The sequence below is a fragment of the Eumetopias jubatus genome, unplaced genomic scaffold (assembly GCF_037043125.1).
Source record: "Eumetopias jubatus isolate StellerSeaLion01/CBP00866 unplaced genomic scaffold, mEumJub1_p1.0 scaffold_1, whole genome shotgun sequence".
NCBI classification, from domain to species: Eukaryota; Metazoa; Chordata; class Mammalia; order Carnivora; family Otariidae; genus Eumetopias; species Eumetopias jubatus.
In genome coordinates, this window is record NW_028274807.1 from 2,601,615 (window position 1) to 2,627,971 (window position 26,357).

General features: G+C 50.2%; 1 protein-coding gene across 3 annotated transcripts in view; it reads right to left on the minus strand.

The window, feature by feature from the left end:
• The window catches only part of TRAPPC10 (trafficking protein particle complex subunit 10), an 89,341-nt gene that overhangs the window by 24,013 nt on the left and 38,971 nt on the right, over nt 1-26,357 (minus strand). For 2 of the 3 annotated variants that reach the window (XM_028126447.2, XM_028126449.2), the window contains 9 exons: nt 24,619-24,814; nt 22,640-22,751; nt 19,842-20,089; nt 7,740-7,886; nt 6,971-7,085; nt 6,107-6,183; nt 5,255-5,346; nt 3,066-3,206; nt 2,638-2,750 (listed from right to left, as the gene is read on the minus strand). In XM_028126447.2, the coding sequence (XP_027982248.2) occupies nt 2,638-2,750; nt 3,066-3,206; nt 5,255-5,346; nt 6,107-6,183; nt 6,971-7,085; nt 7,740-7,886; nt 19,842-20,089; nt 22,640-22,751; nt 24,619-24,814 (1,241 nt within the window). Of the gene's footprint in view, nt 1-2,637; nt 2,751-3,065; nt 3,207-5,254; nt 5,347-6,106; nt 6,184-6,970; nt 7,086-7,739; nt 7,887-19,841; nt 20,090-22,639; nt 22,752-24,618; nt 24,815-25,168; nt 25,231-26,357 lie in introns of those variants that run through there. The other variant, XM_088023717.1, reaches the window with a different exon arrangement.

Below are 26,357 nucleotides of genomic sequence, written 5' to 3' on the forward strand. Positions count from 1 at the left end.
GGTCACCCCGGGGCCTGCTGGAGCCCATGCAACACCACAATCAAGAGGCAGTGCTAGTCAGAAGAGACGGTTGAAACTTCCCAACCCCATACCATCGTCACACACCAAAACACGCTACACTGTCAAAAGTAGAACATAAACACAGGCCTACATAGCCCCCTGGAAATCATAAAATCTGAAGAAATTAAGCTCTATAAGTTCTGTTCTGGCAAACCTAAGAGAAAAACAGGTTGATTAACACCTGAATTTTAAAACCATATTTGTAAATAGTCCAATTCTTAGGGCTGTTTCCAAGAATTCCACCACTCTCCCAACTACATAAAGAAATTCTCAAGTGAAGATGTCTATGTTCCTCCCGTATATCTGGAAATAAACCCAGCTGCTTGCCAGCCTATGAAGTCAGCCAATGAAGTGGGGAGCCCTGCCTCCTGGACCCCAATAGGACAGTGAAGCCCCAGCCCCACCGTTACTAAGGGGGAACAACCCGCTACACTCTGTGGCCTCCTTTCTATAAGCACCTGGCTTCTTGAGAAAATCTACAAGGCTGCCTACTGACTGGTCAGTGTTTACTATAGTAAACACTAAACAACTATAGGACGGACTTGCAGAAATTAGTGTTCTAAAACAGTGGACATCATAGAATAGCTTGTTCATACAGAGACAGCAAGGCACGCCGGCAGGAGAAGCATGCCTGCCCAGGCTCACACACACGAAAGCAAACACGGCACACGGCTCTGCCGATGAGAGTTGGGGGCACATTAAAGAATCTACAAATATAAGCCAGTGCCATGCTGCTCCTGAGAAACCCACCCAGACGGCTCACTGTGAGTGAAATACAGCCCAGCAATCAGTGACCCTAGCTACCTAAAGCCACGATCTTCAGAAACACTGGCTTTCGGGTAGCTAGTAACTGCCACGGACTGCACTGTGCAAGTGGACGTCCCAGCCCCCAGTGTGACAGTGTGCGAAGAGGGGTCGTCCGGGAGGTAACTGGGCTTATCAGAAGAGACACTACAGTGCTCCCTCTCTCTCCCCTCCCCGCCCCCCCAACCCCAAGCCATCGCTCTGTCTCTCTCTCTCTCCCACTGCCATGTAAGGACAAGCCAGGAGGAGACACATCATCGGAAAGCAACTCTGATGGCACCTTGACCTTGGACGTCCAGCCTCCAGAACTGTGAGCAATAACATCTGTTGTTTAAGTACCTGGTCAGTGGCACTTTGTTATAGCAGCCCAAGTTGACTAAGGCAGGAATTATTTTAAATAAGTACTCCTCTTAATAAACTAAGCACAAGGAGCTAAATGTTACAATAAATTGAACCTGACCACACGGCACCACCTATGAAGTGTATCTGCCAAATCATTAGACTAAACCTAAGCCTTTCAGACCGACTTTCCTGCTGGACGCTCCTAGGAGGAAACACTCAACAAATTCCAAAGATGGGAAAGGCTATGAGATAACTGGCTCGATGTCTTTAAAAGTCAGTGTCTTACAACCCTGATGTCACACAACTGAATGGATAAACAGAATGTGGTCCATCCATACAATGGACCATTATTCAGCCGTAAAAAGGAATAAAGCGCTGACACAGGCTTCGACATGGGTGAATCTTGACACCATGATGCTCGGTGACATAAGCTGGTCACAGAGGTCCACATACGGTATGGCTCCACCTATGTGAAATATAAAGTAGGCATCTACAGGATCAGTGGTTGCCAGGGGCTGAGGGTGGGGCGGTAGGAGGAAAGTTGGGAAGAAATAAGTATGGGGCTTCTAGAATTGACTATATAGCGATGGCTGCACATATTTGTGGATACACTAAAAGCCACTCAATTGTACACTGCAAATGGGTGAATTCTATCTCAATAAAGCTGGTAATATTAAAAAAGGAAACAACGATGGGAAGAACTGTTCTAAATTAAAAGAGAATTGAGGTACAACGATCAAAGGCAGCACGTGGTCCCTGACTGGACTCCAATAAACCTAATTTACAGAAACATCTTCCAAGCCGCTAAGGGAGACTGGAACACAGGCCACTAGCGGGTGCGTGGGGGCGCCCCTGATTTCAGAAGGCCACATGGAGCGGCCCCAGGGTGACGTGTGACGTGCGGTGTGCAGGCACAGGGAAGCTCAGCAGCAAGACGGCAGACACAGGTTGGCCACAAAGCTGCTCAGTCGAGGTGGGGAGCCGATAACACTGGATTATTCCTTCTACTTTCCTATAGCATTTGAAGATTTTCACAATGAAAAGTTTTAAAAGTTACTCTGACCTGGGCTGTCAGCCGGTAAAGCAAAGTGTCTCTCAGAAAGAAATGGGACAAATACCATATGCTCTCACTCATACAAGGAATTTAAGAAACAAAACAAAGGAAGAAACAAAAAAGAGACAAAACAACAAACTCTTAACTACAGAACAAAGTGGTGGCTGCCAGAGGGGCGGCGGGCACGGACGAGTCAGACAGGAGGTGGGGACGAAGAACACACTTGTCACGTTGAGGGGATGAGCACTGAGTCATGTGGAGAAGTCTTGACTCACTATATCGTACACCGGAAACTAACAGAACGCTGTACGGTAACTAGATTTCAATATAAACAAACAAAAAGGGTTCTTAACAGCCCCCCAAAGAGCAAGTCTGACCTGGGCTGTCTGTCTGGCGGCTGGCAAAGCTGAGTATCTCTTGGCAGAAGTGTTTCCGCTCCTCTTCAGTTACATGGTGATCGCTGGCCAAAAGGCTACTGGTCTGAAGGTAGCTGGAGGGAAGAGTCAAGGGGTCTGGCAAAGGACCCCACCCTGAGTGGCGCTGGGCGCAAGCGGGCTCCACGGTCCCTGGAGCCTCCAGGTGCAGCCCAGTGGGGATGCTCCCTCATGGCTAAGTTATTAGGAACTCAAAAGGAGATCAGACATGTTGACGAGGCACCTAACTTCCATGTGACACGGGACATCAGAACAAGGCAGGCTTTTTCTCTCTTAACTATGAGGTGCTTATTAAACACTCCCTGTAGGCACCTCTGCTTGTACAGAGAGCAAGTCTCCCGTTGCACGGGAACATCAAACTTAAAGGATACTTTTCGGTTTGTCCAAGATGCTTCTGACATTCGGCGAGCTGCTTCCTTGTGTGCGTGATAGGGAGTGCCCAACCCTCAGCCAGGTAATTTTTCAATGCTCCTTGAAGATAGATTTCTGCCTTCTGTGGAGACTTTTTCCTCCTTGCAAATCGACAAACAAGCTTTCGTCACGGTTCATGATAATCATGACCTGCCCGCCACCCACCGCGAGCCTACGCCATGACAGTGCACCATCCCGGTCCTTCCCCGACACTCCCCAGAGGAGGGGGTGCGCAAGTGGAGCCGGCGAACATGCTCATGCCAAGCCCACAGAGCGTGTCCAGCATCATACACTCGCCAAAAAACTTTCACAGGGAATCTCAGGATAAGAAAGTAAAGGCACTGCTCACTATTTCGAGCTGACACACAAGAACGCCAAGCTTAAGCAAGGTGAAGGATTTGTCCACAGGTACAGAGCTAGTTAGCCAGGGAGCTGTGAAATCTGCACCCAGTGCCACACCTCCTACTAGAGACAGGCACACACAGAAGCAGTCTATATGGCCCAACTGAGAGTCTGGAGCTTGGATCTACTCTCAAACTCAGGCAAACAGCCCTGAGCAGACTTCAGAGATTTACAGAGAACCAGAAGAATTTAAATAGCAACACACATCACCCAAGAGAGGATCTTCCAGTCCCAATTTAAACCTTCAAGATGTTCAGAATAAAACCAAGTTCAAAGCACAACTGAGGAGAGCTGGCCAAAGCCTCTGTGACAATACGAACCCCTGACCTTCCCCGCAGGGCTGCACTCACGGGACGAAGACCAACACTGAGCAAGCACTCACCCTTTCTAGGCACCCTGGGGAGACATCCCAGGGCGTACTCCCCTACCCTTACAGAAATGAGAGTTCTCAGATCCTCAAATCACATAAATGTTCAAGCTATCAAATTACATGCATTATGTGTGCCGGTATTCCTATATTCCCGTGTTTCAAAGGGGTCAGAACCTTCGATGCTTCTTCAGTTACTATCTCTAGCCAAAGACTCTTGAGTTCTAGAGCAGCAGATCCACAGACCACGCCTCAGCCCCCAGCGATGGAAGCCAGTGGCCACCCAGCTAGTCTGTGGCAAGCTGGAACCAGGACCCAAAGTCTCTGATTAGCATTCCAGCGCCATCCCACCAGGGCTCCCGGCCTCTGGATGCACTGGCGTCCAGGCGGGCTCAACTCATAGCATCTGAGGATGCGGCCTCTTTGCCCCATCGACTAAACACTTACTCCTCAGATTCCCTAGATGGAGACTCGGGAGCGCCAAACTCTAGCCCTGACTGCCCGCCGTCAGGTGCGTGACTGGCTGCCCCAAGCACATCTGGAAAACCAGGAAGTTCATCCAGATGATACACGAATCCCTCTGCAGCTACTTTAACCAGTTAAATTATTCTTTCTGGTTTCATCTAATAAAATTACTTTATTAATTCTAGATTTCAAGATGGCATTTCAAGCACACACTTGAGAAGACTTAAACATCTTTTCCCTTAGATTTTCTATGCTTTTCCAGAGCTCTGGCCAGGGTTTCTTCTCTTCAATAGGCTGATTTTATCAAACATGTGAGAAAAATGCTAAGTTCTGAGTCTTATCTCTAGCACCCGACCCTAAAGCTGGGGTGAGACTGGCGATGTTCGCAGCCCGTGCACACCGTCTCCCCCAGAGCAGCCCTCTCTCGCACGCAGCACACACGCAGGGACTGCACATCACTGACCTCCAGGTTTTCAATCTGCCCAGGAAGCAACTGACATGAACCAGAGAAAATGCTATATGATAAAAGAGTATTTCAGAATCTGCGTCCCAATTTATGCCACTGGATAAAAATTCCTATTTCCTCCCTAATTCTTTCATTAAATAAAAGCATAATACTAGATATCAGATATGTTCTAAACACCACCTGCATACAGAAGTACGTTACATTAGTTTAATTAAAAAAAAGAAACACAAAGACCAGTAACAGATGTGAAGGGTTAAGAAGCTAAAAATCTCTCCATCTGGTCTTCAGGAGAAACTGAGAAACAAAGCTGATGCTGATGGGTTGACAGGTTCTACATTTTTCATTCTACACATTTATGTGCATGTCACATTAACCCCACACGCGACAGACCCTTTCCTACTACACGTGTGACATGTATGAAACTCTGAGAAACATTCCCGATCAATTACATGTAGAACTCTGCCAGGTCCTTCCCGACGAGCCTCGCAGAGCGGGTCCTCCCGATGCTCGTGTGCATCTCGATGGCAGCGTGGGACAGGTCCTGTGAGAAAGGAGACGCCCACGTCAGCCTGTACAAGTCCTACACTCACTCACCCGATGGGGAAGCAAAAGACCTTGTCATGAATATCACATCACTGTTTACGTCACATCTGTGTTTGTGTTGAGTTTTTATGTAATGTGTGATTTATGCAAAGTCATTAACTCGTACATAAATTATGAAGCATAATGACAACCAAAATACGAACTCAGCAGGCAGAGAATATTTAACTCCTCAAAGTACTTTCCATATGTGGGCAACATTTTTACTATTTTTCTCACTTTTTGGATAACAGGGACAAAAAAGCTCTGTCAACTACTCCCAGGTTCCCCGAGACTCGGGAGTGCAGCCGGCCCACCCGGCTCCTGCCCGCACTGTGCTTCCCGCAGGCTCGCCAAATCAAAATCTTTTAAAAATCAAGCACAATACCTCTGTTCAAGTCTAAAGCATTTTTTTTGTACATAGAAACCCGTTCATTATCCTCCCTTATAATTTCTGTTCTACTGAATGAGCACTACCACTCTGAACAAACTTAGAAATATCCACAGATGCTTTTATGCCTAATTACGGCACCAGAGGTACTAACGAACAACTATCCCAGGTGCCATCTGCAGCTCCCTAGGGACCACAAGGAAACATAAACGGCCAATAAGAAGGAGGTCCCGAACACCATCCCATCCCCTATCCCAAGGCCACGTAGCGGCAAAGTCTTCCAGAGGCCGTTTTCTGCCATGGGTAGACAGGGACCGTTTGTAATACTTACTAAGTAGTGCTTTTCAAAAGCTTCTACTGATGACAACGCTTCTTTGAGTTTCTTGTAAGGACTCTGAGCTGTGTTGGCTTAAACAAAAAGAAATAAGAGTCCTTATCCGTCCTCAGTGTGTCCAGTCATGAGTTCACATCCACCCTCAAACGCCACAGGTTCGGGGGGTTCACCTGCTGCCCAGGGAAATCACAAACAGCCATGCACCTGGAACCACATCACTACCTCTGTGCTTGTCCAATGAGAATAGCCATGAGAGACTCTAAACCCTGCGTGTAATATTTCATTCTCGATGGAGACTGGGGTTCTTAAATCCGTCACTTCCACAGTGATCGCACGTGTGTCAGGCTGGAGCCCAGCAACGTGAACATCACACGTCCCACACGTGGTCTGGAGAGCAGCAAGGCTTTGGCTAAATCTCACTCCTACCATTCTGTTTACACCTGCAAGAAGCAGTAAGGCTCCTTCCAAAGGGCTCTGTGACCTATGAGTAACTTATGGGGTAAAAGGATTTGTCTGTCCATATTGCTCGGAAACTGGATCCCCTGTGATTCAGAGGGCGATCTTAACCCCACACAGGCTGTAGAAAGTCATGACCAGCTTGCGTAAGCCTGTGAGAAACTCAGAAACATTTTTAAAAATCCTCCCAACTTCTTAAACTATGTCTAACACTTCTTTACATTAGTAAAAGGCAAATAAAATATCTCACATATTAATCTGGTCAGCTAACAAGGAGTATAATTTCTAATTTCCCAAATGGGGAGCGATTATATGGTTAGAACTTGAATGAAATGTGCCAAGATACAACCAACATTCTCCTGACTTTCCACTGTACCACCTGCTCAGACACACATCAAAAAGTACCTGTTTCAGGTCGCTCAGCTCCCAAACCTGCCAAAAGATCAACTATCCTGTTGAGGTCCTCTGAGTTAGGTCCTTTTTCTGACACAAGTCCACACAGATAGCCCAAGGACTTTAGCTGTTGAGATAAACCCACAATTTCAAGTAACTGGCAACAGCAGGCAGCAGAGAACTTATGAATTTGAATATAAAAATTAACATCCAACTAAATTCTAGAAGACCCTTAGCTTTCCATCCAAATACTTCTTACCTGCATGTAGAAACACATCTCACTGGGATCATTCTGCCCTCACACCTTCCACGTGCTAACCTGAGTGACCGGAGACCAGGCGGTCTCAGCTCAGGCCACTCACCTACCTGCACGGTCCCACGCTTTCAAGGCCTCCCGCCCAGTCTGCACCCGGTGACCTGACACGAGCAGGCCATCCTGCCACAACAGCGGGTGACCATCCGTCACTTACAGGCAGAAGCCACTCTCACTTTTACACGACATTTCCCACTTCACCCTTCTTTGCACCTCCCTCCCCCCCCCCGCCCCAACTGCTGGTGTAGAGCATCTTCGGCACAAACAGGGCAAGCACTTGGTCTCTGCTGAAGAGTGACACTGGCAAGGAACCACTCTGTGCCTCACTACTACTAGACATGCCCTGAAGTGACGAGAACCGCCTGTGCGATGACCAAGGGAACCACACTTCTCCAAACAGCTTCCTCCATCCACCGGCCCCAGGGGCCCAGCCCAGAACAACACCCGTGCCTGCATTCGGGAGGTTACCTTTTCAGTGGCATAGCTCCATAACCCCACAGTGTGGGCGATGTTCGAGTCGATCTGCGCCCGGTCACAGCAACCCTCTATCCTCTGCAGCACCTCCAGGCAGCTCAGGAACACCCAGCAGTCCAGAGCACCGGGCGGGACAGAGACCTGGAGGGCACAAGCACGGTGTGAAGACAGAGCTCGGCACCGTCCCGCGCTCTGGTGAGTGTGCCCCTTCGAGCAGCGACCCCACCCAGGGCTGCCGTCTGCATGGCTACGGGAATGGAACAGGGGACCGGAGCACAGGCCCATCAGTTCGCCTCCAGACAGGAGGGGCGATCCACGTCCAAACACAGTTTTTGGTTTTATGTTTCCAATGATAATGAGAGCCTTGGGAGGGACGTGACTTTCAATAATCTATTTTGAAAAGCTTATTAAGAAAAGGCAGCTACAAAAAGGGCTGGCTATCACCGCTTATCTGGGTTTGAAGAGTACACATTATGAAGGGCCGAAGCCAGCACCTCAGGTGAGCACTGGGCCCCATTTCGGAAAGACCATGCTCAATACATGAAATCCGAGCATTAAGTAAGTTATCAGGTGATACTTAGGAATTATTTAATTTGTTCATTTTTTCAGGTATGATTAAGTCTGGAAAAAAGAGCTCCTACAGTTTAGAGATACCCTCTGAACTATCACCCACAGATAAAACATGATGTCTAAGATTTGCCTAAAAATAGCCCAGGGGACCATGGATATAGGGACACAGATGAAGAGGAGAATGGTCACTTGCAGGCTGGTAGCCGCTGTAGCCGGGTGGCAGACCCAGACGTCCATCGCATCACCCTCTCTACTGCTGTACATATCTGAGCCTTTCCGTTGCAAGACTAATAACGCAAATGCCGTATTATCGCAAATACAGAAAGCATCTACTGTGTCTATGACTGACTCTAAGATACACTTTTTCCCACGTTTAAGCATCTCTGAAATAGGAACGTGTCTCACCATCAATGGCATCTTAACGCTTCAAGTTGCCGGGGCTGACCATTTTCCTGGTGGCACTAATCCTACGAGGGATCTTACCACTGGCACTCCAGTTATTATTCAAAACTCGGAACGTAAGAGGTAACTGTACATCACTTGACAAGGGAAGCTGCCTAATGCTGACAAAAGACTCCTTTGACACATGCTGAGCGCAAATACAAGGACCTGGAACCAACTGGAAGGAACCAGAGTGCCAATGTTCCCAAAAAGCTAAATTGCCCAGTCTCTGCAAAATGAGATAAACGACTTAGATCCTCTCAGACGAAAAATGGGCCTAAAAACCATTTACACTGTCAGAAGCTCCTCTGGCCCAGACGATGCACCATATGCCAGGGGTGCAGAGGAAAGCTGGTTGGCAGGATGCAGCCCGGGGACAAGGTCAGGGCACACCCCTCCCTCCCCAATCACACCAAGGCGGGCTGAGTCGGCTGAGCCGGCCTCACGGGCCCTCCTGGCTCCCGGGTACCGCACATTCCGAGTACCGTCACCTCACAAGACAGTACCATCACAGGCAGCCGTTTTGTGGAAGCTTCTGCTGAATGTGCCACCTCTCCTCAGGCACACGCTCGTTATCTGCCAGCAAGAATAAAGGGAATGCACCAAAGCTATACACAGGGCTTCTGCCTCAGATGAACCCAGAAGAGAAAGGGAACACCTAGTAGTCAGAGCAGGGAGCTGCTGCAGGGAAGAGCTCCAGGAGGGGCTACAGGGGGAGGGGGAGCACTAGGAAGGGCCACAGGGGGAGCAGTGAGAAGGGCCACAGGGGGAGCACAAGGAGGAGCCGCGAGGGGGAGCAGTGAGAGGGGCCGCAAGGGGAGAGCACTGAGAAGGACTGCAGGGGGAGCACTGAGAGCGGCCGCAGGGGGAGCACTAGGAAGGACCGCAGGGGGAGCACTGCGAGGGGCCGCAGGGGGAACACTGGGAAGGGCCGCAGGGGGAGCATGGGGAGGAGCTGCGAGGGGGGAACACTAAGAGGGGCCGCAGGGGGAGCGCTGAGAAGGGCCGCACGGGGGGAGCCCTGGGAAGGACCGCAGGGGGAGCACTGTGAAGGACCGCAGGGGGAGCACTGCGAAGGACTGCAGGGGAGAGCACGGGGAGGAGCAAGGGGGAGCACTAAGGGCTGCGGGGGGGCCAGGTGCAGGCTGGCAGGTGTCTGGGATCTGAGTATGTGTGGGCGGGGCAGCAGCGGCCAAGCACCTGGGCCGAGCACCTGAGCGTGAGACACTGAAGGGTGCACCTGTACACGGGCAGGCTCTAGAAGAGGCGCGTGCCATGACAGAAAAGTCTTCCTCTGTGCAAAGACTATGGACTAGCTACTTCCTTGGCACCTTTGTTTTCTGCAAAGAGCAAGTACCACCTTAGTGAGTTTGGAAGAACGGTGCATGGGAAGCAGGAGCGTCCAGCGGCAGCAGGAGCTTGGCTAAGGGCAGGAAAAGCACAACCACCATGGACCGACTTCCAAGCTGGAGGCGGCTGCGGCCAGCAGCAAAGGACACGGCAGGCAGGGGGCGCCTCTCGACTGGAGGTCCCCCAGTGACTGCTGGTTCCGGTCCTGCCCGGGAGGCCCCCTGCCATCCCCACGTGGACCGCTCCCCGGCTGCGGCTCTGGCTTCTCCCGGTCCTGCTCAGGAGCGTGAGTCCTGACTGGCTCCATGCAGAAGGAACGGCTGCGGCTTCTACACTTGCCATCACACGCCAGTTAAGCTTTTGCTGAAAGACACTGGCCTAGGAACTGGAACCACACTCACTGGTGCGGGCGCGGCTCCCCCCAAAGCCCAGCTGCACATCCCACAGGCCCAGCCCTTTTACACGCGTCAGGGCCTGACAGAGCTGGGCACAACCTTAGGAGCGGCAATCTAGGGCTTGCAGAAATGCTTAAAATATCATCGGAGCCGTAGTTCTCTCGTCGCTTAAAAAAAAAAAAAAAAGGTTACGAGTACATACAGTGAGGTATGCACGGGGCCCAACCTCTAACCTCAGAGCCCCGTGAAGTTTTACAGCTGGACCACCACTCAAATCAAGAACAGGTCACCATCATTATGTTGGAAGGTTCCCTTGAGCCCCCTTCCCCAGTCAAAACACACCCCAAAAGGTATAACCCCTTTCTGCCCTCGGTCACCAGTGGGTGGCTGAACCTCCTACAAACCAAACCACACAGCACGAGCTCTTCTGTATGCGGCTTCCCTGTCGAACATAAGAGTGCGATCCAACCTCACCGGGCCTGTCAGCAGCTTGCACTTCACTGCTCGGTCCTATGCCCTTCTACGAATATGCCACGATTTATTTATCCATCCCCACCCACAGGCGTTTGGGTTGTTTCCGGGGTTTGGCTATATCGTGGGTACAACTACTTGCAATGCCGCCCCCCCCCCTCCGGGGGAGGAAGCCTTCTCTGACTCGGAAGACCCCCGGCCCCCTGCGCACCAATCGACGCAAAAGGATAAAGGAGGACAGCATCAGTGGCCCCTCTCCTGCGGGAACCCCTGCAGCATCAGGGCAAGGAGAGATCAACACTGGGTCTCTCGGGAGGCCTCAGGGCCCACGGGGGAGCCCCAGCCTCCTGTGAGATCCACGGAGGTGCAGCAAGGGGAGCGCGGCCTGGCCACCAAGTGTCGGTGGTCTCCCAGTCCAGGCACAATCCGCTCACCAAAGGTGACCTGATCATAAGCCATGCTGCCTAGTAACACAGCTGCACCAACTTGATCTAGCCCCAAGGAAAAAGAGCTGGGAACTTAGTCAAAGTCAGGCCCCTCTGAACACCCCCCTACTTGTCTTTTGGTTGGACTCCTTCTTCTTGGGTACGTACCTAGGAACAGATTGCTGAGTCAAAGGACATTTCAGCTTCAGGAGACAATACCAAAGAGTTTTCCACAGCAGTTGTATCACCATGTGCGAGCTCCAATTTTTCTGTTTGATACTGTCAGTTTTTCTACGGGTTACCATCATCCATTACGGTAGAGTTTGAGAATGGTTTAAAAGTCCCGTGAAGTTTGGAAAAGTGGGCTCGTTCTGCAGCCAGGGCTAGAACCAGTTCTAGACCTGTTCCAGCAATCACGCTCACCTCAGCCAGCCGGTCTGGGAGCAGCAGGCCCGGGGCGTGGGGGGGGGGGGGCAGGGACACATACCTCAGCAAACACGTGAGGAGTGCCCCAGGTCTCACCCAGGAGGCAGCAGCCCCCCAAAGTCCACACCCCACAACCCCACGCTGCCCAAACCCACGAAGGATGAGCCTCAGCTCTGCTCTGAGGGCGAGCTTGCCCAGCAGCGCACACAGCTCTGCTGTGAGCCCGGGTGGTGGGCTCAGCACCTTTTGACAATTCACATTCCCTAACAAGAAGGAAGATGAGCACCTTTCCACAGACTTCTGGGCCATTTGTATAACCTCTTTTGTAAACAACACACTTTTTAAATTGATTTCTTCATACAGGTCTCTATCCGAAAGCACCACACTCCTATGAAACCCTCCGTAAGCCGAGATGACATAAGGCGCAGGATCAAGTGCCGTTAGTTTACGTGGAAAACCTTTGAGCATTCCCAGACCCCCAAAAATCACTTCTCACGGGCTTTTCTGATCCCCAGGACATGTCTAGCTAATGGACACACAGAATCAGTCGAGATCGAGCCCAGATGCTCAGGGATGCAGCTGAGAGCCCCGGGGCCGGAGGCTGAGATGCCACGGGTGGTTCGCGGGGCAGGAGGTGGGGGGCCGCGCTCTCTGCTCGGGTGCAATCCGCCGCTGGACGCTGTTCTCGCTTTTCGCCTTTTCTTCCCCCAAGAGCAGAAATCCTCTTCGGATTTCTTCTGGTTAGTGAGGACAGGTATGAATGTAGGTCTTTTGTAACGGTGAAGTGGTATAAAACAAACTTTTGAAAAATGGGGATACGTGCACATCTTCTTTGGTTTCTTAAAGCCCCCCTCCTTTCCTAAGACCACTATTATCAGTAACCCCAAGAGCTGTTTTACCATTTTCTAAACCTACAGTTAAATGCCTCCTTTTTATTCTTTCTTTTGTTAAACTGACATTTTTTGCAAGACCGAACACTGAGAAACACAGCATCATAAGGCACCCCGACGTGCCCACCCCCCGTTGGAGACTCACAGGTGCAGCGGAGCCCCGCGCCCTGCCACGTCCAGCTCCGCCAGTCGCCATCCCCTTCACAAACCTGTTCCTGGCCGGAAGCCTCACAACAGACAGCTTTTGAACGCTGTACACAAGGAAGCAAAACGCATATATCCTTTTGTGTCTGACTTCTCTCGCTCTCTTGTTGGGGAGACCGGCCCACTACACGCCCGTCTGCTTCCACTGCTGTCCGCCAGTCTGCTGTGCAAACAGCCCACAAGGATCGTCCCCGCGAACGCGATGGACGTTCGGCTTATTTCGTTTCCAGCAATTATGAATGACGCGGCCACGAGCACGCTGGCTCATCTCTTGGTACGCGCACGGCATGTCTGTGTGGATGCCCAGGGCCGGACAGCCGGGTCACCGGGCACTCAGTGCAAGCACCAGTTCCCACCCCCCGAGCCATGAACAGGCTCATTTCCTGCCCGCTCGCTGCCACCGGCCGAGCCTGCCATTGCAGCCATCCTGGGGCTGTGCACTGGCCTCCGCACACCTAGTTTGCACTTCACTAGGATGAAGCCCCTTTCCATATGCTTTCTGGCCATTGGGATAGCTTCTTCTGCCTATTTTTCTATTGATCTGTCAGTCTCTTTTCATTGATCTGCAGGAGTTCTTCACATATTCTGGGAAGAGCCCTTCCTACCTACGTATCCTGCTGGCGCTCTTCCATGCTGTGGCTCGCATCCTCACTCACGTAAATGCTACCTGCCGACAGAGAGAAGTTCCGATTTCAGTGTAGTTCAGTCTGTCCCTCTCTTCCTTTACGGTCAGTGCCTTTAGTCCCGTGTCAGAAATATCTGCTAACCTCCAGGTCATGGAAATAGTCTCCCATATTCTCTTCTAGAAGCTTGTCTTATCTTTAATGTTTGGATCAAAACTCCACCTGGAATTGTGTCTGGTATGAGATCGAGATTTATTTTTACATATAGACATTCGGTAGATCCACTGAATAAATTTTTTTGAATCCATTTAGTTAAAATGTACTCCAACTGCCCTAGTCCTCCGCAGTGGATTATGACCTCAGCCCCTGGCTCTTCTCCCGCCTCCATCTAATTGTTGGCCTCCATCTGCCCCCCACCCCACCAGGTCCCACACCTTTCATGGCACCCTGGCCTCAAACCCGACTACGACTCCTTACCAGACGATGGAACAAAACCCAGGTCTCAGGATGCCATACAAACACTTCCATAATCTCTTCAAAATCCAGCTTCTGACAGCTCTGTAGCCTTACCGGCAAGCCCTGCCTTACCCCTTAAGTTCTAGCAAGACTGAGCTCCTTCATAGTTTCTTCACTAAAACTTTCTTTGCCTTAAACACGCTCTCACATTTGCCACCACGAGCCCCATCTACCTGGCAAATTCTCACTCAACCTACTCATTCCATTAAAATGTAAACTCCCCCGGATGGGTTTGGTCTATCTTGCTCTCTGCTAAAAATGCAGTGCCTAGAACAAATGCTTGCTTGGCACAACACAGGTGCTCCGGGAATATCTGTTGAACAGAAGAATCTTTTAAAACCCAGCTCATACAAGACCACCTCTAGAAGAAACATGCCCTGGCACAAAGTAGGCGCCATGAAAACGCTCACTGAACTGAACTGAAGCACCCGTGCAGGGATGGGACCTCTGCATCCTTGATACTCCTCCTGTACCCAGACGTTCTTCTCTAATCACCTGGCGACACTGCTCTGACCCCTGTTCCCACGGCTGGCTCAGTGTACTTGACCGCTGAGTTTCCCGCGTCAGGAGGGACCTGCTTCTTCCTCATCTGCGTGCCGTGCCCACACCCCATGTTTACCACAGTGCCCTGCAGGCAACTGACTGGCTCCCAAACGACACTTGCCAGCCCTTCTTCTCTCCTGAGAGCCACCAACCCTCACTGGTTCCTCCTCAGCAACACCTCCGGCATTTACCTGTCCTCCTGTCCATTCCTACTCCTCTTCCACGTCAGGTCCTCAAGACTCCAGGTCATGCAATGACCCCTGCCCCTGTCTACCGTGAAGCCCCACAGAGCTTCTGGAACACAGCAAGCACTCAGGAACACTAAGCTACACTCCTCAGAGATGCCTCGGCTTCTGTTTTCTGCTGAGCCCGAACCTCGGGACATAGATCCAAGTAGTCAGCCTGGAAGGCACCTCTTTCCTGTCTCATCCAGTTTAACCTGGAAGCTTCTACCACATGCAGCCCCTGCTCACAAACTGCTGGACTGGCCGTGACGGCCTCTTGTGCCTAGCTCTGGCCAGTCTCTAGACCAGGTGGCTCTTCTGGGGTCCTACCCCGCGTGGAAGCATAATCAAAACCAAAGCTGACAAAAGACAATCAGTACTGAGGGAGACCCACGTTCTAAAAAATCATTTGGGAAGTCATCATAACAAATATATAATATGGTCTTGTAGAAAATATCTCCCTTATATTCTCACTTACAATTTGGTAAGGATTAAAATATATGCACTTGACTACTTTTTTTTCTTACCAAAGATGCAGAGAAACAGGCACTGCTAGCGTAAATGAAAAATGGGAAGATCTTTCTGGAAGGCAATTCGACAATGTTACTAAAAGCTTTAAAAACAAGTGTGTCCTTGAGCTAGCAATTCTACGTGTATGAACACATCGCATGTAGACAGACGGACGAGAATACACACTGCTTCAGTTGTAAATAATTCTGAGCAATCCAAATGTTCAAAACAGGACTGACTGAATGAACGCACTGCCTCTGCAGACAAAAAGGCCACAGACCAAAAAGGACCCCTCCTGCTGTTAGAATAAGCATTCTATCTTCCAAATTCACAGAGACAATATATTCAATGTTTGGTAAATGGGAGGGCATTTTTTTTAGTGTTGTAGGAAAAAAGAAATACCCTCTGAAAGAGTCATCTGACTGAGCTCATGAAGAAATGCTACACTCTGGATGTCACTCCTTGATCCCTACTGGCTGTACGGGGCAGGTACAATGTGCATTTTTACACGTTTTCAATCAGGGCAGCTGGCCCAAGGCTCTTCCCTGGCACCCCTGGTCCAGCACTGCAGGTCCCACTGCAGAGGTGGGGCTTGTTCCCATGGCATCCGGCTTGTTCCCATGGCATCTGGCCTCCTACTCTCAAAGAAGATACTTTAAATCTACAGACAAATCAATCAGAAGGTTAGCAGGATGTGTTTTACAAACCACAGAAGCAAACATACGTGGCCTTTCTGCTAAAGAAATGTCACAATTAGAAATGCAGGAAAGGGCTGTTAATACTTAGGCTTTGGGCTTAAAAGGATTAACAAAAGAAGCTGAGCCCTACAAGCACTACACCCGGACCAGCCTGCAAGCTGGCTGAGCCCCTGGCCTCTCCACACACACAGCATCGCCCCCAGCCCGGGACCGCACCATGCCGAGCCCCCTCGGGCCTGGGTCAGAAGCCGCAGCTCCACACTGGCCTCTGGCCACTGATACAAAGGTGAAAAACACCCCACCAAAAAGCTAGCCCCGACACCAGGAAATGAGTCTATTTTTTAGAGTAAAATTAAATGTATAGAAAATGTAAATAATGTGGGGTCTTTTGAATTTTGAATATTTCCACAAAAATTTAAAAGAAACTCTAAGAATATACTTTTCCAGGTAACTGCCAACTGAAAAATGTACTCAAGGTAAAATAACGCTCCCCCTGGAAACCAAGCTCTAGAAAGAACCTGAGATGAGAAAGCTGAGAGAATGATTCTGTGGCTGAAGTACCACGGAGCCTCCAGTCTTACGACAGTGCGGACGCGCACGTTCACACGGACTCTCTGTCCTTGCAAAGAAATATTCGAGAAGATGTTACCAAGGAAGGTCACCCTCAGACCTGACTGGCACAAGGGGCTGACACACGGCAGGGCAGCGTGAAAAGCTCAGCTCCCTGGGCACGCTCAGCACCCACACGGCAGCTTCTGTTTGCCTCCATGGATGGAAAAGGGGGGCTCATGGGGGCAAGTAAACGAGTCACGGTCCCTGGTGGGGAGGCGTGGCATGCGGTGGGGTCTGAGCGCAGACCTTCCGGCTCCAGAGCCCACCCTCCGTGCCGGACTGTCTCCCTAAAACCGGGCCCTCACAAAGTACTCCTGACAACCAGGTTAGAGTCAAGCTGCTGGGACGGCGGAGGGGACGGAAAGCAGCTCCCAGCAGAGGCCCGCAAGGGGCCGGCATTCACGTCGGTGCCAACCACACGTGAGCGCAAGTGTCCCACGAGGACTGTGCCGGCTCACCCGTGGGATGAACAGAGTCGAGTCGACAAAGGAGGTTGGCAGCTTGTGCCCCGGGCAGTTCAACAGGCACAGCACGCTTCTGGGGCCCAGCTACTGTCCACGGCACTCATGTGGCAGGGATGCCGAGGGATGGCACGGCAACAGAGCACCCCCCCCCCACCCCATTGTGTACAGCACGGGGAGACCAGGGAACAAGAAGTTGGGTTGTTAGGACAGAGAAAGAGAGAGAAAGCAAACAGTGGGCACCATGTCCTCCCCCTGAATTCAGCTCTGGTCAACTCATCTCAGGCAGGACACAGCAGAACCAGACAGGTGCAAAGTACAATCAACATGATTCATAGTGGGGGACAGCCCCCTCTCGAGGAACGGTCGAGAGGACGATGACCGTTTCACTCAGAACAGAACCGAACCAGGGGAAAGAATACTGCAACGGATGTGACGTGCATCCCACAACACAAAGCATGCGAAAAGCCCTCAGTGAACGTCCGCACCAGAGGCCAAGAGCCTAGAGGATGGAGGTACATCATGCTGGCGTTCACGTGGACTCTCTGGAGCCAGGAGCATTTCCGAGTACGAGCCCCACCACCTGCTCCTTGCATGTTTCTCTTTCCAGCCAAGAGGGCAGTAACCGATCATTTCCACGCACTTCTCCGATGGCCAGAGGTAGCAGGGAGCTCAGGAGACAAGCCAAGGCGGGCAGGAGAACCCGCTGTGCGTGCTGCTACTCCACAAATGAGTGGGGACACCACACGTGTCCCCACGCAGCCTGCCTGCACCGTCTGGGCATGCCGGAGTGACCAGGGACCCATGCTAGGACGATGATGCCTGTGAGCAGCCATCAGAGGAAGAGGCCTCTCCACTCCTCCCCTAGGCTCCACTATGTCCCCAGCAGGCCCCGCAGATCTGGGGAGCTGTATGCAACGCATCCCCAGGCTCCCTCACCCTCCAGCTTCCAGAATGCTTGGCGGAGCCGGCAGGGGGTGGTAGCAGGTGCGCAGCTGGGTCCCTGCAGGGTCAGCGGCCCCTCACCAGGAGGGCCCAGCCCCTCACCGTGGTGGCGGCCACTCCGGCAATGTTTCCTCGCCTCTCTGCCGGTTGGCTGCCGTGCTGTGACAAGGTAACTTCCTGGGCAAGAGCAAGAATTTCAGACACATTCTAACTCCTTCAGGTTGTGACGGGCGGGGCCCAGCACCAAGGGGCTGGCTCTGCACCACCCTCCAGGGTTTCCCACCCACGCCCTGGGCCGCATGACAGGGCCTCCTGATGGACCCGCCCGGGGTTACCCCCAGTTTGAAGGTGCTGAGTGTGAATAACTTGGACTCTAGCACAGAGCCTATTTCTCCCCCCATCCGCTAAGATGACAATATCTCTAAATCAGGTAAAACACCTAGGCACACACGAACACAGACAGCCCTGTCCTCCCCTGCTCTGTACAGCCAGATCGGAGTAGCCAAAGCAGATCACCCAAGTCCACGCGGTTCGACGGAGCCACAAGAGTATCCTTCCATGGTGGAAGATGGTACTTCCCTCATTTGCTTAATTAGGTATCTAGGCAAGAAAAATAATTTGATACAAATTCTTACATTCCTGAGTTTGTGGCTCAGCTAGGCTAGGCGTTTCTCCTTTAGAAATTAACCAAAATAATTTCTCTTCATTTGGGTAAAAAAAAAAAAAAGTTTCTATCACTTAAGATTATTTCAAACTAAGTGTTGAGCCTGTTCTTTAGTATTCTAGGATACAGAGGATGAAAGTTACTCTATTATGAAAGCCCGGTTTCACCAGGGTTTGGCTAACGCAGTACAACTATACTCAAGGACCTCGTACAGCTGTGCCCCTTGGCGTGCCGGCAGCGGCAGGACAGAGAGCACAAGTCCAGCGTGCAGCCTGACCCTGGGGCTGCTCGTGTTGCCGGGTGAGCCACCTCCCCACTTCCAGGCCTGCCTTCCTCCTTTGTAAAATGGAGTTAGATCGTTCACCTCATTCCTCACCGGGGAATGGGGCGGGGTGAGGTGGGGGTGTCCGTGAGCCCCGCGAGATGATGCGTAACCCTGTGTAGGTGCCCCTTTCTGGGCAGAGAGGTCACTGCAACAAAAAAGGGGAGACCCCCCCCCCGCCCAGGCTACACAGTCACGAACGCCCCCTTACCTCACTAAAACGTGTATGATTCTGTGGGCGGTAAGAGTGCAGGAGCCCTGGGGCACTCGATCCTCAAAGGCCAACATTCCGCGACCGACGCACAGTATACGGCCTCACTCAACGGCTTTCATTCACACACACGTGCACATGCGTACCCATCATGCACCCTCCTGAAACTTCATGCTACTAATTCCTGCGTGTCACACTGTTACCCGTGTGTTCAAATGCAAAACAAAAAGGCAGCTCGGAAATCAAGTGAAGGTCCGCCGACAAGGCCTCACACCGTGTGTGTGGCAGGTGAGCGATCTTCCTCAGGGAATAAAGCCAAAGTGCTCTCAAAACCTTACATGAAGAAACTGACAAAAGAGTCTTGCTTTGGGCCAATATGAACTCCCCCACGCTGAGAGCAGAAATGACACTTCTGAACAATTAACTAATCGATGTAAAGAGTAACTGTACAAATAATATGCTACAAATGCAGGACATTCAGGAAAAGAGAACTCTCTCCTACAGCACAAACAGTTCAATGCCTGGGATTCGTGGCTCAGAGTTTTGGGTTTGAACAACGAAGAAACGAGTAAATTGGGAAAAACAGGAGACTCACTTCTAAGAGCTTCAGTTCCTGCACACAGCTGTGCAGCAGCTCTAGGGCGCGCTGAGCCACCTCCCACGGCCTCTGCAGGAAGAGAAGCAAGGTGCACTGGCGAGAGAACAGGTAACTGCGCAGATCTAAGACGGTGGCTTCTTGCCTCTGTATCAGTTCGCGCTTCTCCATGTCTATGGGCTTCCGGAGGACCAATCCATCCCAGCTCTTCACCGGCTGGCAGAAAAAAGTCAGCCAGTTGGCACCATCTAAACAAACACACATCATGAAAGGCGCTGACTACAGATTACTTCACCTGACTGAGGTTCTTGCTCAAGGCTGTGAGACCTCACAGACCAACGGGCAGCTCAACAACCAATTACTCCCTAACCACGGGCCCGCCCCGTTTCCATGGGCATGGAACCAGGCTAGTGATGTGGGGACAGGGTAGCTCCCACGAGTATTCCCACTCGGTACATGGCAACTGATGATGAGCACAAGGCAACATGACCTGGGCCACAAGGCACACCGAGGCACCATGTCCAGAGGGTCGTGAACAGGTCGGGAGGCAACTGGAGACTGCCGGGCTAAGGGGTCAGGGAGGCCTCAGGCTCCGTGCTCCGTCAGCTCTGAGACAAGGCACAAGGCCTGGGTTGGAACGTACTGTGCCAGCTCCTCTCTGCCTGGGTGCCAGAGAGCAGCCCATTCACGAGACCGTGCTGGTGTTTCCGTCTCCCTAACCGAAGCCTCACACCTATCTCTAACTCGACCATGTCAGCTACCTGAATCATCTCCTGCAGAAAAGGACAGTAGGCACAGGAAGAAGTAGTAGCGGGAAGAAGAAGGGAAACATTCTTGCTTGTCAAAAATTTCCAGCGAGGCTCCCCAATTCTAGCTTATAGCCCCAAACGCAAACATGGCCTTAAAGTAAGCATAACAGCCCACGATAACTAGTCATTCAACCCATATGGCAAAACTTAATCTATTTTCCTCACTCCAAAAGAGAGCTGTCATACCATTTCATGCTGCATTCCCACCAGGAAGCAACTCAATATTGGCACACTGATGTTACTAAATATCTCAAGTGCCAACTACAACTAACAGCAGCCTTTACTGATTGGAACTTATACACAGAGCTGCTCAAGTGCACACCTAGGAGGGTACCCGCCCCAGCCCTCAGAGTGCCTACACCAGCAGACCCCTCTGTTGGCCCTCTGCCCAGCGTTCTCCTGGCTCCCTCTCACATTTCATTCAGGCCTCTGTGTCAATGCCACCTCCTCAGAGAGCCTCCCAGACCACACCTAGATCACCCAGCACCTACCGTCACACTCTGCCCCTTCACCCGCAACCCCTTCTGCGGCCTGCACTCATTACAACTACCTGACTTGAAGTTTTTTTTACTTCTACACCTGTTTCCCCTTCATGTAAACTCCATGAAGGAAGCGGTTTTGTTTGTAATCTACTATATTCAGAACAGCACCTGGTCATACGGGACTCTCAATAAGCATCCATTAAATGAATAAACAAAAATGAACAATCTTATCATTCAGCTGCAAAACATGGTTCAAGCTTACTTTTGGACTCTAATTTGTCCCAGATTTTAAAACAGAGAGAACAAAGAAATTATGCAAAATACGACATAAGAAACATGTAAGATATCTAAATATGTACAATATGGAGATGTGAAATATATTTTTACCTCTTCTCAAATTTTTAAAGCTTAATTAGTAAACACTTTGTTCTGGTTATGTTTACATTTGTGTCTTAGCAAAGTAAGAGATCCAAATCTGAACTTCCTAAAACTTGGTTTGGAGAGAAAATCAACTGGTGCCGTTCATCATCATTCCTAGAACAAAGACGGTGCCCAAGCTGACTGTCCCAGCACCTCATCTTCCTACAGATTTTCTAACTAGGGTTCCCTGAAATGACTCCTTTCTTCAGACACCGTATCAGGGTTCTCTCAAAAAGAACACCCAACAAAGATGTCTGTTACCGCACTGTGTGTGGTGGTCAGAACGGAGACAACCCAAATGTCCAAGACCAGGGGCAGCTGGATTAACCCTCATGGGTCCACATTGTGGAGCACGATGCAGATATTGACAAACATGTCTTACACCAAAGGGCAGCTGCGCTAACCCTCATGGGTCCCCACTGTGGAGCAGGACGCAGCTATTAACGAACATACCCTAAAACCTGACCTGTTAACTTGGAACGATGCCCACGGTGGGCTGTTAAGAAGAACCAGCTACAGACAAATGTCTACATAGGATGATGCCATTTCTATCAATACAGGTATCACCCAAAACACAGTGAGAACAATTATGAACTTTTTTCTCTGTATATGGTTTCACTGTGCTAATTTTGTACTTCTAAAATAATTCAAGACTTTAAAATTTTAAAAGAAAGATGAACACCCCTTACAGCGGTGCCATTTAAAACTCTGCAATGAGCGCTCAAGTATTATAAAGACAGACTGTCAACAGAAGCACAAGATCCCACTCTTACGCTAGCAAGGAGGCACAGAATCAGAAGCATAACCAGCCGGCTCTAAGTAGGAGAAAAGACTCTTTATACCTGAAAAACACCCTCTTCATAAATGCTTTTCTTGCTTAGGATGCTTCTAACAGTGAAAGCGACCAGTTGTTAATTCTCGTATCATTTCTATTAGAACTATTAAGAACATATCCTACATAATTTGCACAAAACAATAAAAGGTGACTTAATCATTAAGCAAATAAATAATGGTAGCTTCTAGACTATTTAAGAGTGGGGAAAACTATACTAGGAAAAGAATTTGCTTCTAAAAGTGCGCTACTCACCCCCAGCACCAAAGTTGACCACGTACTGAGAAAACAGGGCATCCAGTTCGTCATATTGTACCAGGGCATCTTCAAATTGTTGTAGCATCTCAAATACAAAGGCAAGTTCTTCCTAGTTACCCCAACAAAAGTTTTTTAAAAGGCAAAAATGTCAATCAACTTTTTGAAACAATGTGTTGCTATTAAAGATGACAACAGAGAAAAAGCATGCAGCATTAAAAGTAACACTTCTATCATACTAAGTAAACATCAATCTCATGACCATAAGGTGTTAACATTTACAAATACACAAAGAGGCGTCCAGAAGGAAGGAGGAAGAGACCACCATGAGCCCTGCAACCATCCACGGCCCCTCAGCAGCAGGGACAGGACCGGGCACCCTCTATCTTTGGTACCGCCCTTGCCTTCCCAGACACACGCTTTTTAACTGGCATTCCTCTATATGGAAGCGCTGAACCTTCTCCATTTACTAATCTAACCAGCTTTTATATCTATGAGGGCTCATGGATATGAATTGTATTCCATGGGTTAAAATCCAGTTCTATCATTGTTTTGTTGTACAAACGGTCCCAGCTTTGGCCATTAGGAGGCTCCTTTAGGTGGTGCTAACATTCTTCTGATGGACCTCCATCTTTTTGGGGGGGTACTTCCTTACTTTCTGGTAAGTTTTATTCCTGGTCCATCTTGTATTTTCCCTACCCCAGCCCTGGAATCAACCACTTCTAGAAGGAGCCCTGGCACTTATTGTTAAGAATGGAGTTTATGGGCGCCTGGGTGGCTCAGGTGGATGAAGCATCTGCCTTCGGCTCAGGTCATGATCCCAGGGTCGTGGGATCGAGTCCCGCATCGGGCTCCCTGCTCAGCGGGGGGTCTGCTTCTCCCTCTGCCTCCATTCCTCCCACCCCCGCTTGCACTGTCTCTCTCTCAAATACATAGGATTAAAAAAAAAAAAAAAAAAAAGGATGGAGTTTAGAAACCAAGATTTCGGCACTAAGTGTGCTTATGTTACTGAGAAGTCCTTTTTCTCTAGGCCCTGTCAGAGGACAGGTGTATAATCCTCACACACATGCATCTCTATTTCTGATCCATCCATGGCTTCATGCTCCTGCCTCAGAGTCCAATCCCACACCACTGGATTCACTTGGATTCCCCCTCTCCTTGTTTGTAGCTCTTAGAAACCAAGTTTAATAAGCTTGAAAGGTGAAGTGACAGGGTCATCTGTGAGGTCTGTAACAGGTCAATCCTACAATGAGCTGTGGACGGGTTCAACTCCCTTATGCGCATCTCGTCACCCAAATGCCACTAAGATGTAAGCAACAGAGTCAGAGATAAGCATCAAAATTTCTAATCAGAATTGGTCTTTTATTTGTTCAAGGTGCATTATTTCTTCATTAATTTACACACAAGTGCAATTTAAATGCGAAAATTGGGGTTTTTTTCAGTCAAAATACAGTGAACAAGAGTAAGGAAACCTGAGGGCAACATTCCTGTCACTCTCTGCAGCGTTAGAAAGTTCCTCTAGAAACCAGCTTAAGACCGTTCATTACTGGAACTCAAGACTACAGAACAAAACCACAGAGGAAATAAATGCGCCGGGAAGCCCTAATCTACCCGCGGTGTCCGGCAGGTGGCCGGCGTCTCTGTCCTCGGCTAGCGCTCCTCAGCCTCAGGCACTTCCGTGGTGGCTACCCCGGGAGGCCCAACGTATTAGCAAAACCCAGAGGACTCTGCGGCCAAAGCCCTGTCATAAAGGGCCAGATGCCGAGCTCGGAAGCAGCAGAAGAGCTGATGACGGAACTACCCAGGAGACCACCTCTGATCCGCTTGAGGGGCTCTGAGACGGAAACGTCTGTCAGCTACTATGTAGTGTCTCTTGGGTTTTAAAAACTATGCCAATAAGCATGACCACCAGAAGCCTGCCGTATTTATAAAGACGGAAGAGAAAAAGGGCGCGTCTGGTTCTGCCCTCCGTCACGCACCTGGACCATGAAATAGTCGCAGAAGCTCCAGCCTGGCTCAGTTCTCTTCTCCCGCAAGGTCCTCATGTCGTCCTCAAATCTGCCTAGGTTTTTGGTAAAAGACATAAGAAGCGATGTCCTGAGTTTGGTCAGGAAGGCATTCCAGGATTCCTGAGTTCGAGAAGAGTCCTTCAGGGGGTCAGAGAGCACGACACACCTGCAGAGACACGAACGAACCGTCTGGAAAACACTCCCCGAGCATAGCACGCGGCCCAACGGCTACTACTTCCCTGCAGTGCCGACCACCATCCTCCCCCAGCCCTTCCCTCGTTCACTGCTGACAAACGTCCGGCGGGCGGTGAGAAACCAGGTCAGGAAAAGGTTTCACCAGAAACTGGCTTAATGCCCCACGAGCCATCAGTGCTGCAGAAGGACGTCTCAGACCCGGCCTCTGGGGCTCCCAGTAAAGTAAGGCGACCATGTCACCATCAGTCCCCAAACCGCATCCATGCTGCCCTGTTCAAACACTGCTCTGGTTCGCAGTAACTGGCAGGACAGAACTCAGAGTTACCGTTTCGGCAGGGACCCAGCCGCGCTGTCCGGCTCTGCTCGAGCCCACCCAACTTCCCGGGCTCTCCTCTCTTCGTCTAGCACATTCTTAGTCAGCCCTCCAAACCCGGCTGGGCTGACACACGGCCTCATGGGACCCGGCCCCCACTGCCCTGCCCTCTGGGCCCCGCTGTGATCACACTGCCACCACGGCAGGTGCCGTGCTGCAAACACTTCCTCTCGGTAGATCTCTCCCTCCCCCCAGACCTGAGACTGAGCGCTCCACAAGAGCAGGGTTCGTAAATAATTCATAAATGAAACTTAAAGAATACAGCTGAACATGCAGATATGATGCAATTTCACTACAAAAAGAGGGCAGCTGGCTGGCTCAGTCAGCAGAGCACGTGCCTCCTGATCTCAGGTTGTGAGTTCAGCCCCATGTTGGGCATGGAGGCTACTTAAGGGGGAAAAAAAAAAAAAACCATCCGCGGTGTGGAAATATCAAAGGCATAAAATTAAAAGTTTCCGATGGATTTGGAAAAGGTAACGTATCCAACTAACAGACTGGAAAAGCTAGATTTCTTTACCCTTGTTAATAATAATTTACAAAGAAAATGATTAAATATGGACTCAAATAATTTTAAAATACTGGTGCTATGGGCTTCAATATTTCTCCTCAGGAATATGTTCCCTTCATTACTAGCAAGTAGCAAAATGGACAGATTCTAAGTCTCTGTGCCCCATCACACCCTTTGGAGGAAGGGCTAAATCTCTGGAATTACAAAAAGGCGGACAAAACACATGAAGTCGCCCACAGTGTAGACGATCCAGCAGGTGAATAATCAGTCCCAAGAAGAAGGTTTGAAAATTGGTAACTGGCTTTAATTCCAGACATTCCAGCCCACGGTGCTGTTTCTTCCCCTGAAAACAAAGGGGTCCCACCAGCTCACTCCTAAAGCCCCAGAGGACTAACATGCATTTATTCACTAGAGGAGATGCTAGAATCTGTCAGTTCAGCCATTTATCCTTAAGCCGTTCTCAAGGGTTGTGAACCATCGGCATCTATTCCTGACCAGACACAGGATTCTCCCCCGAAGCTAGGTGGGTGGAAGGGAGAGGAAACGGCCACGGGCACCAACCAGAGATAGTCTCTGTGTCCTGGGACCTGGTGCTTACTGAGCAGACCACATAATTCACTAAGTTCTCTATCC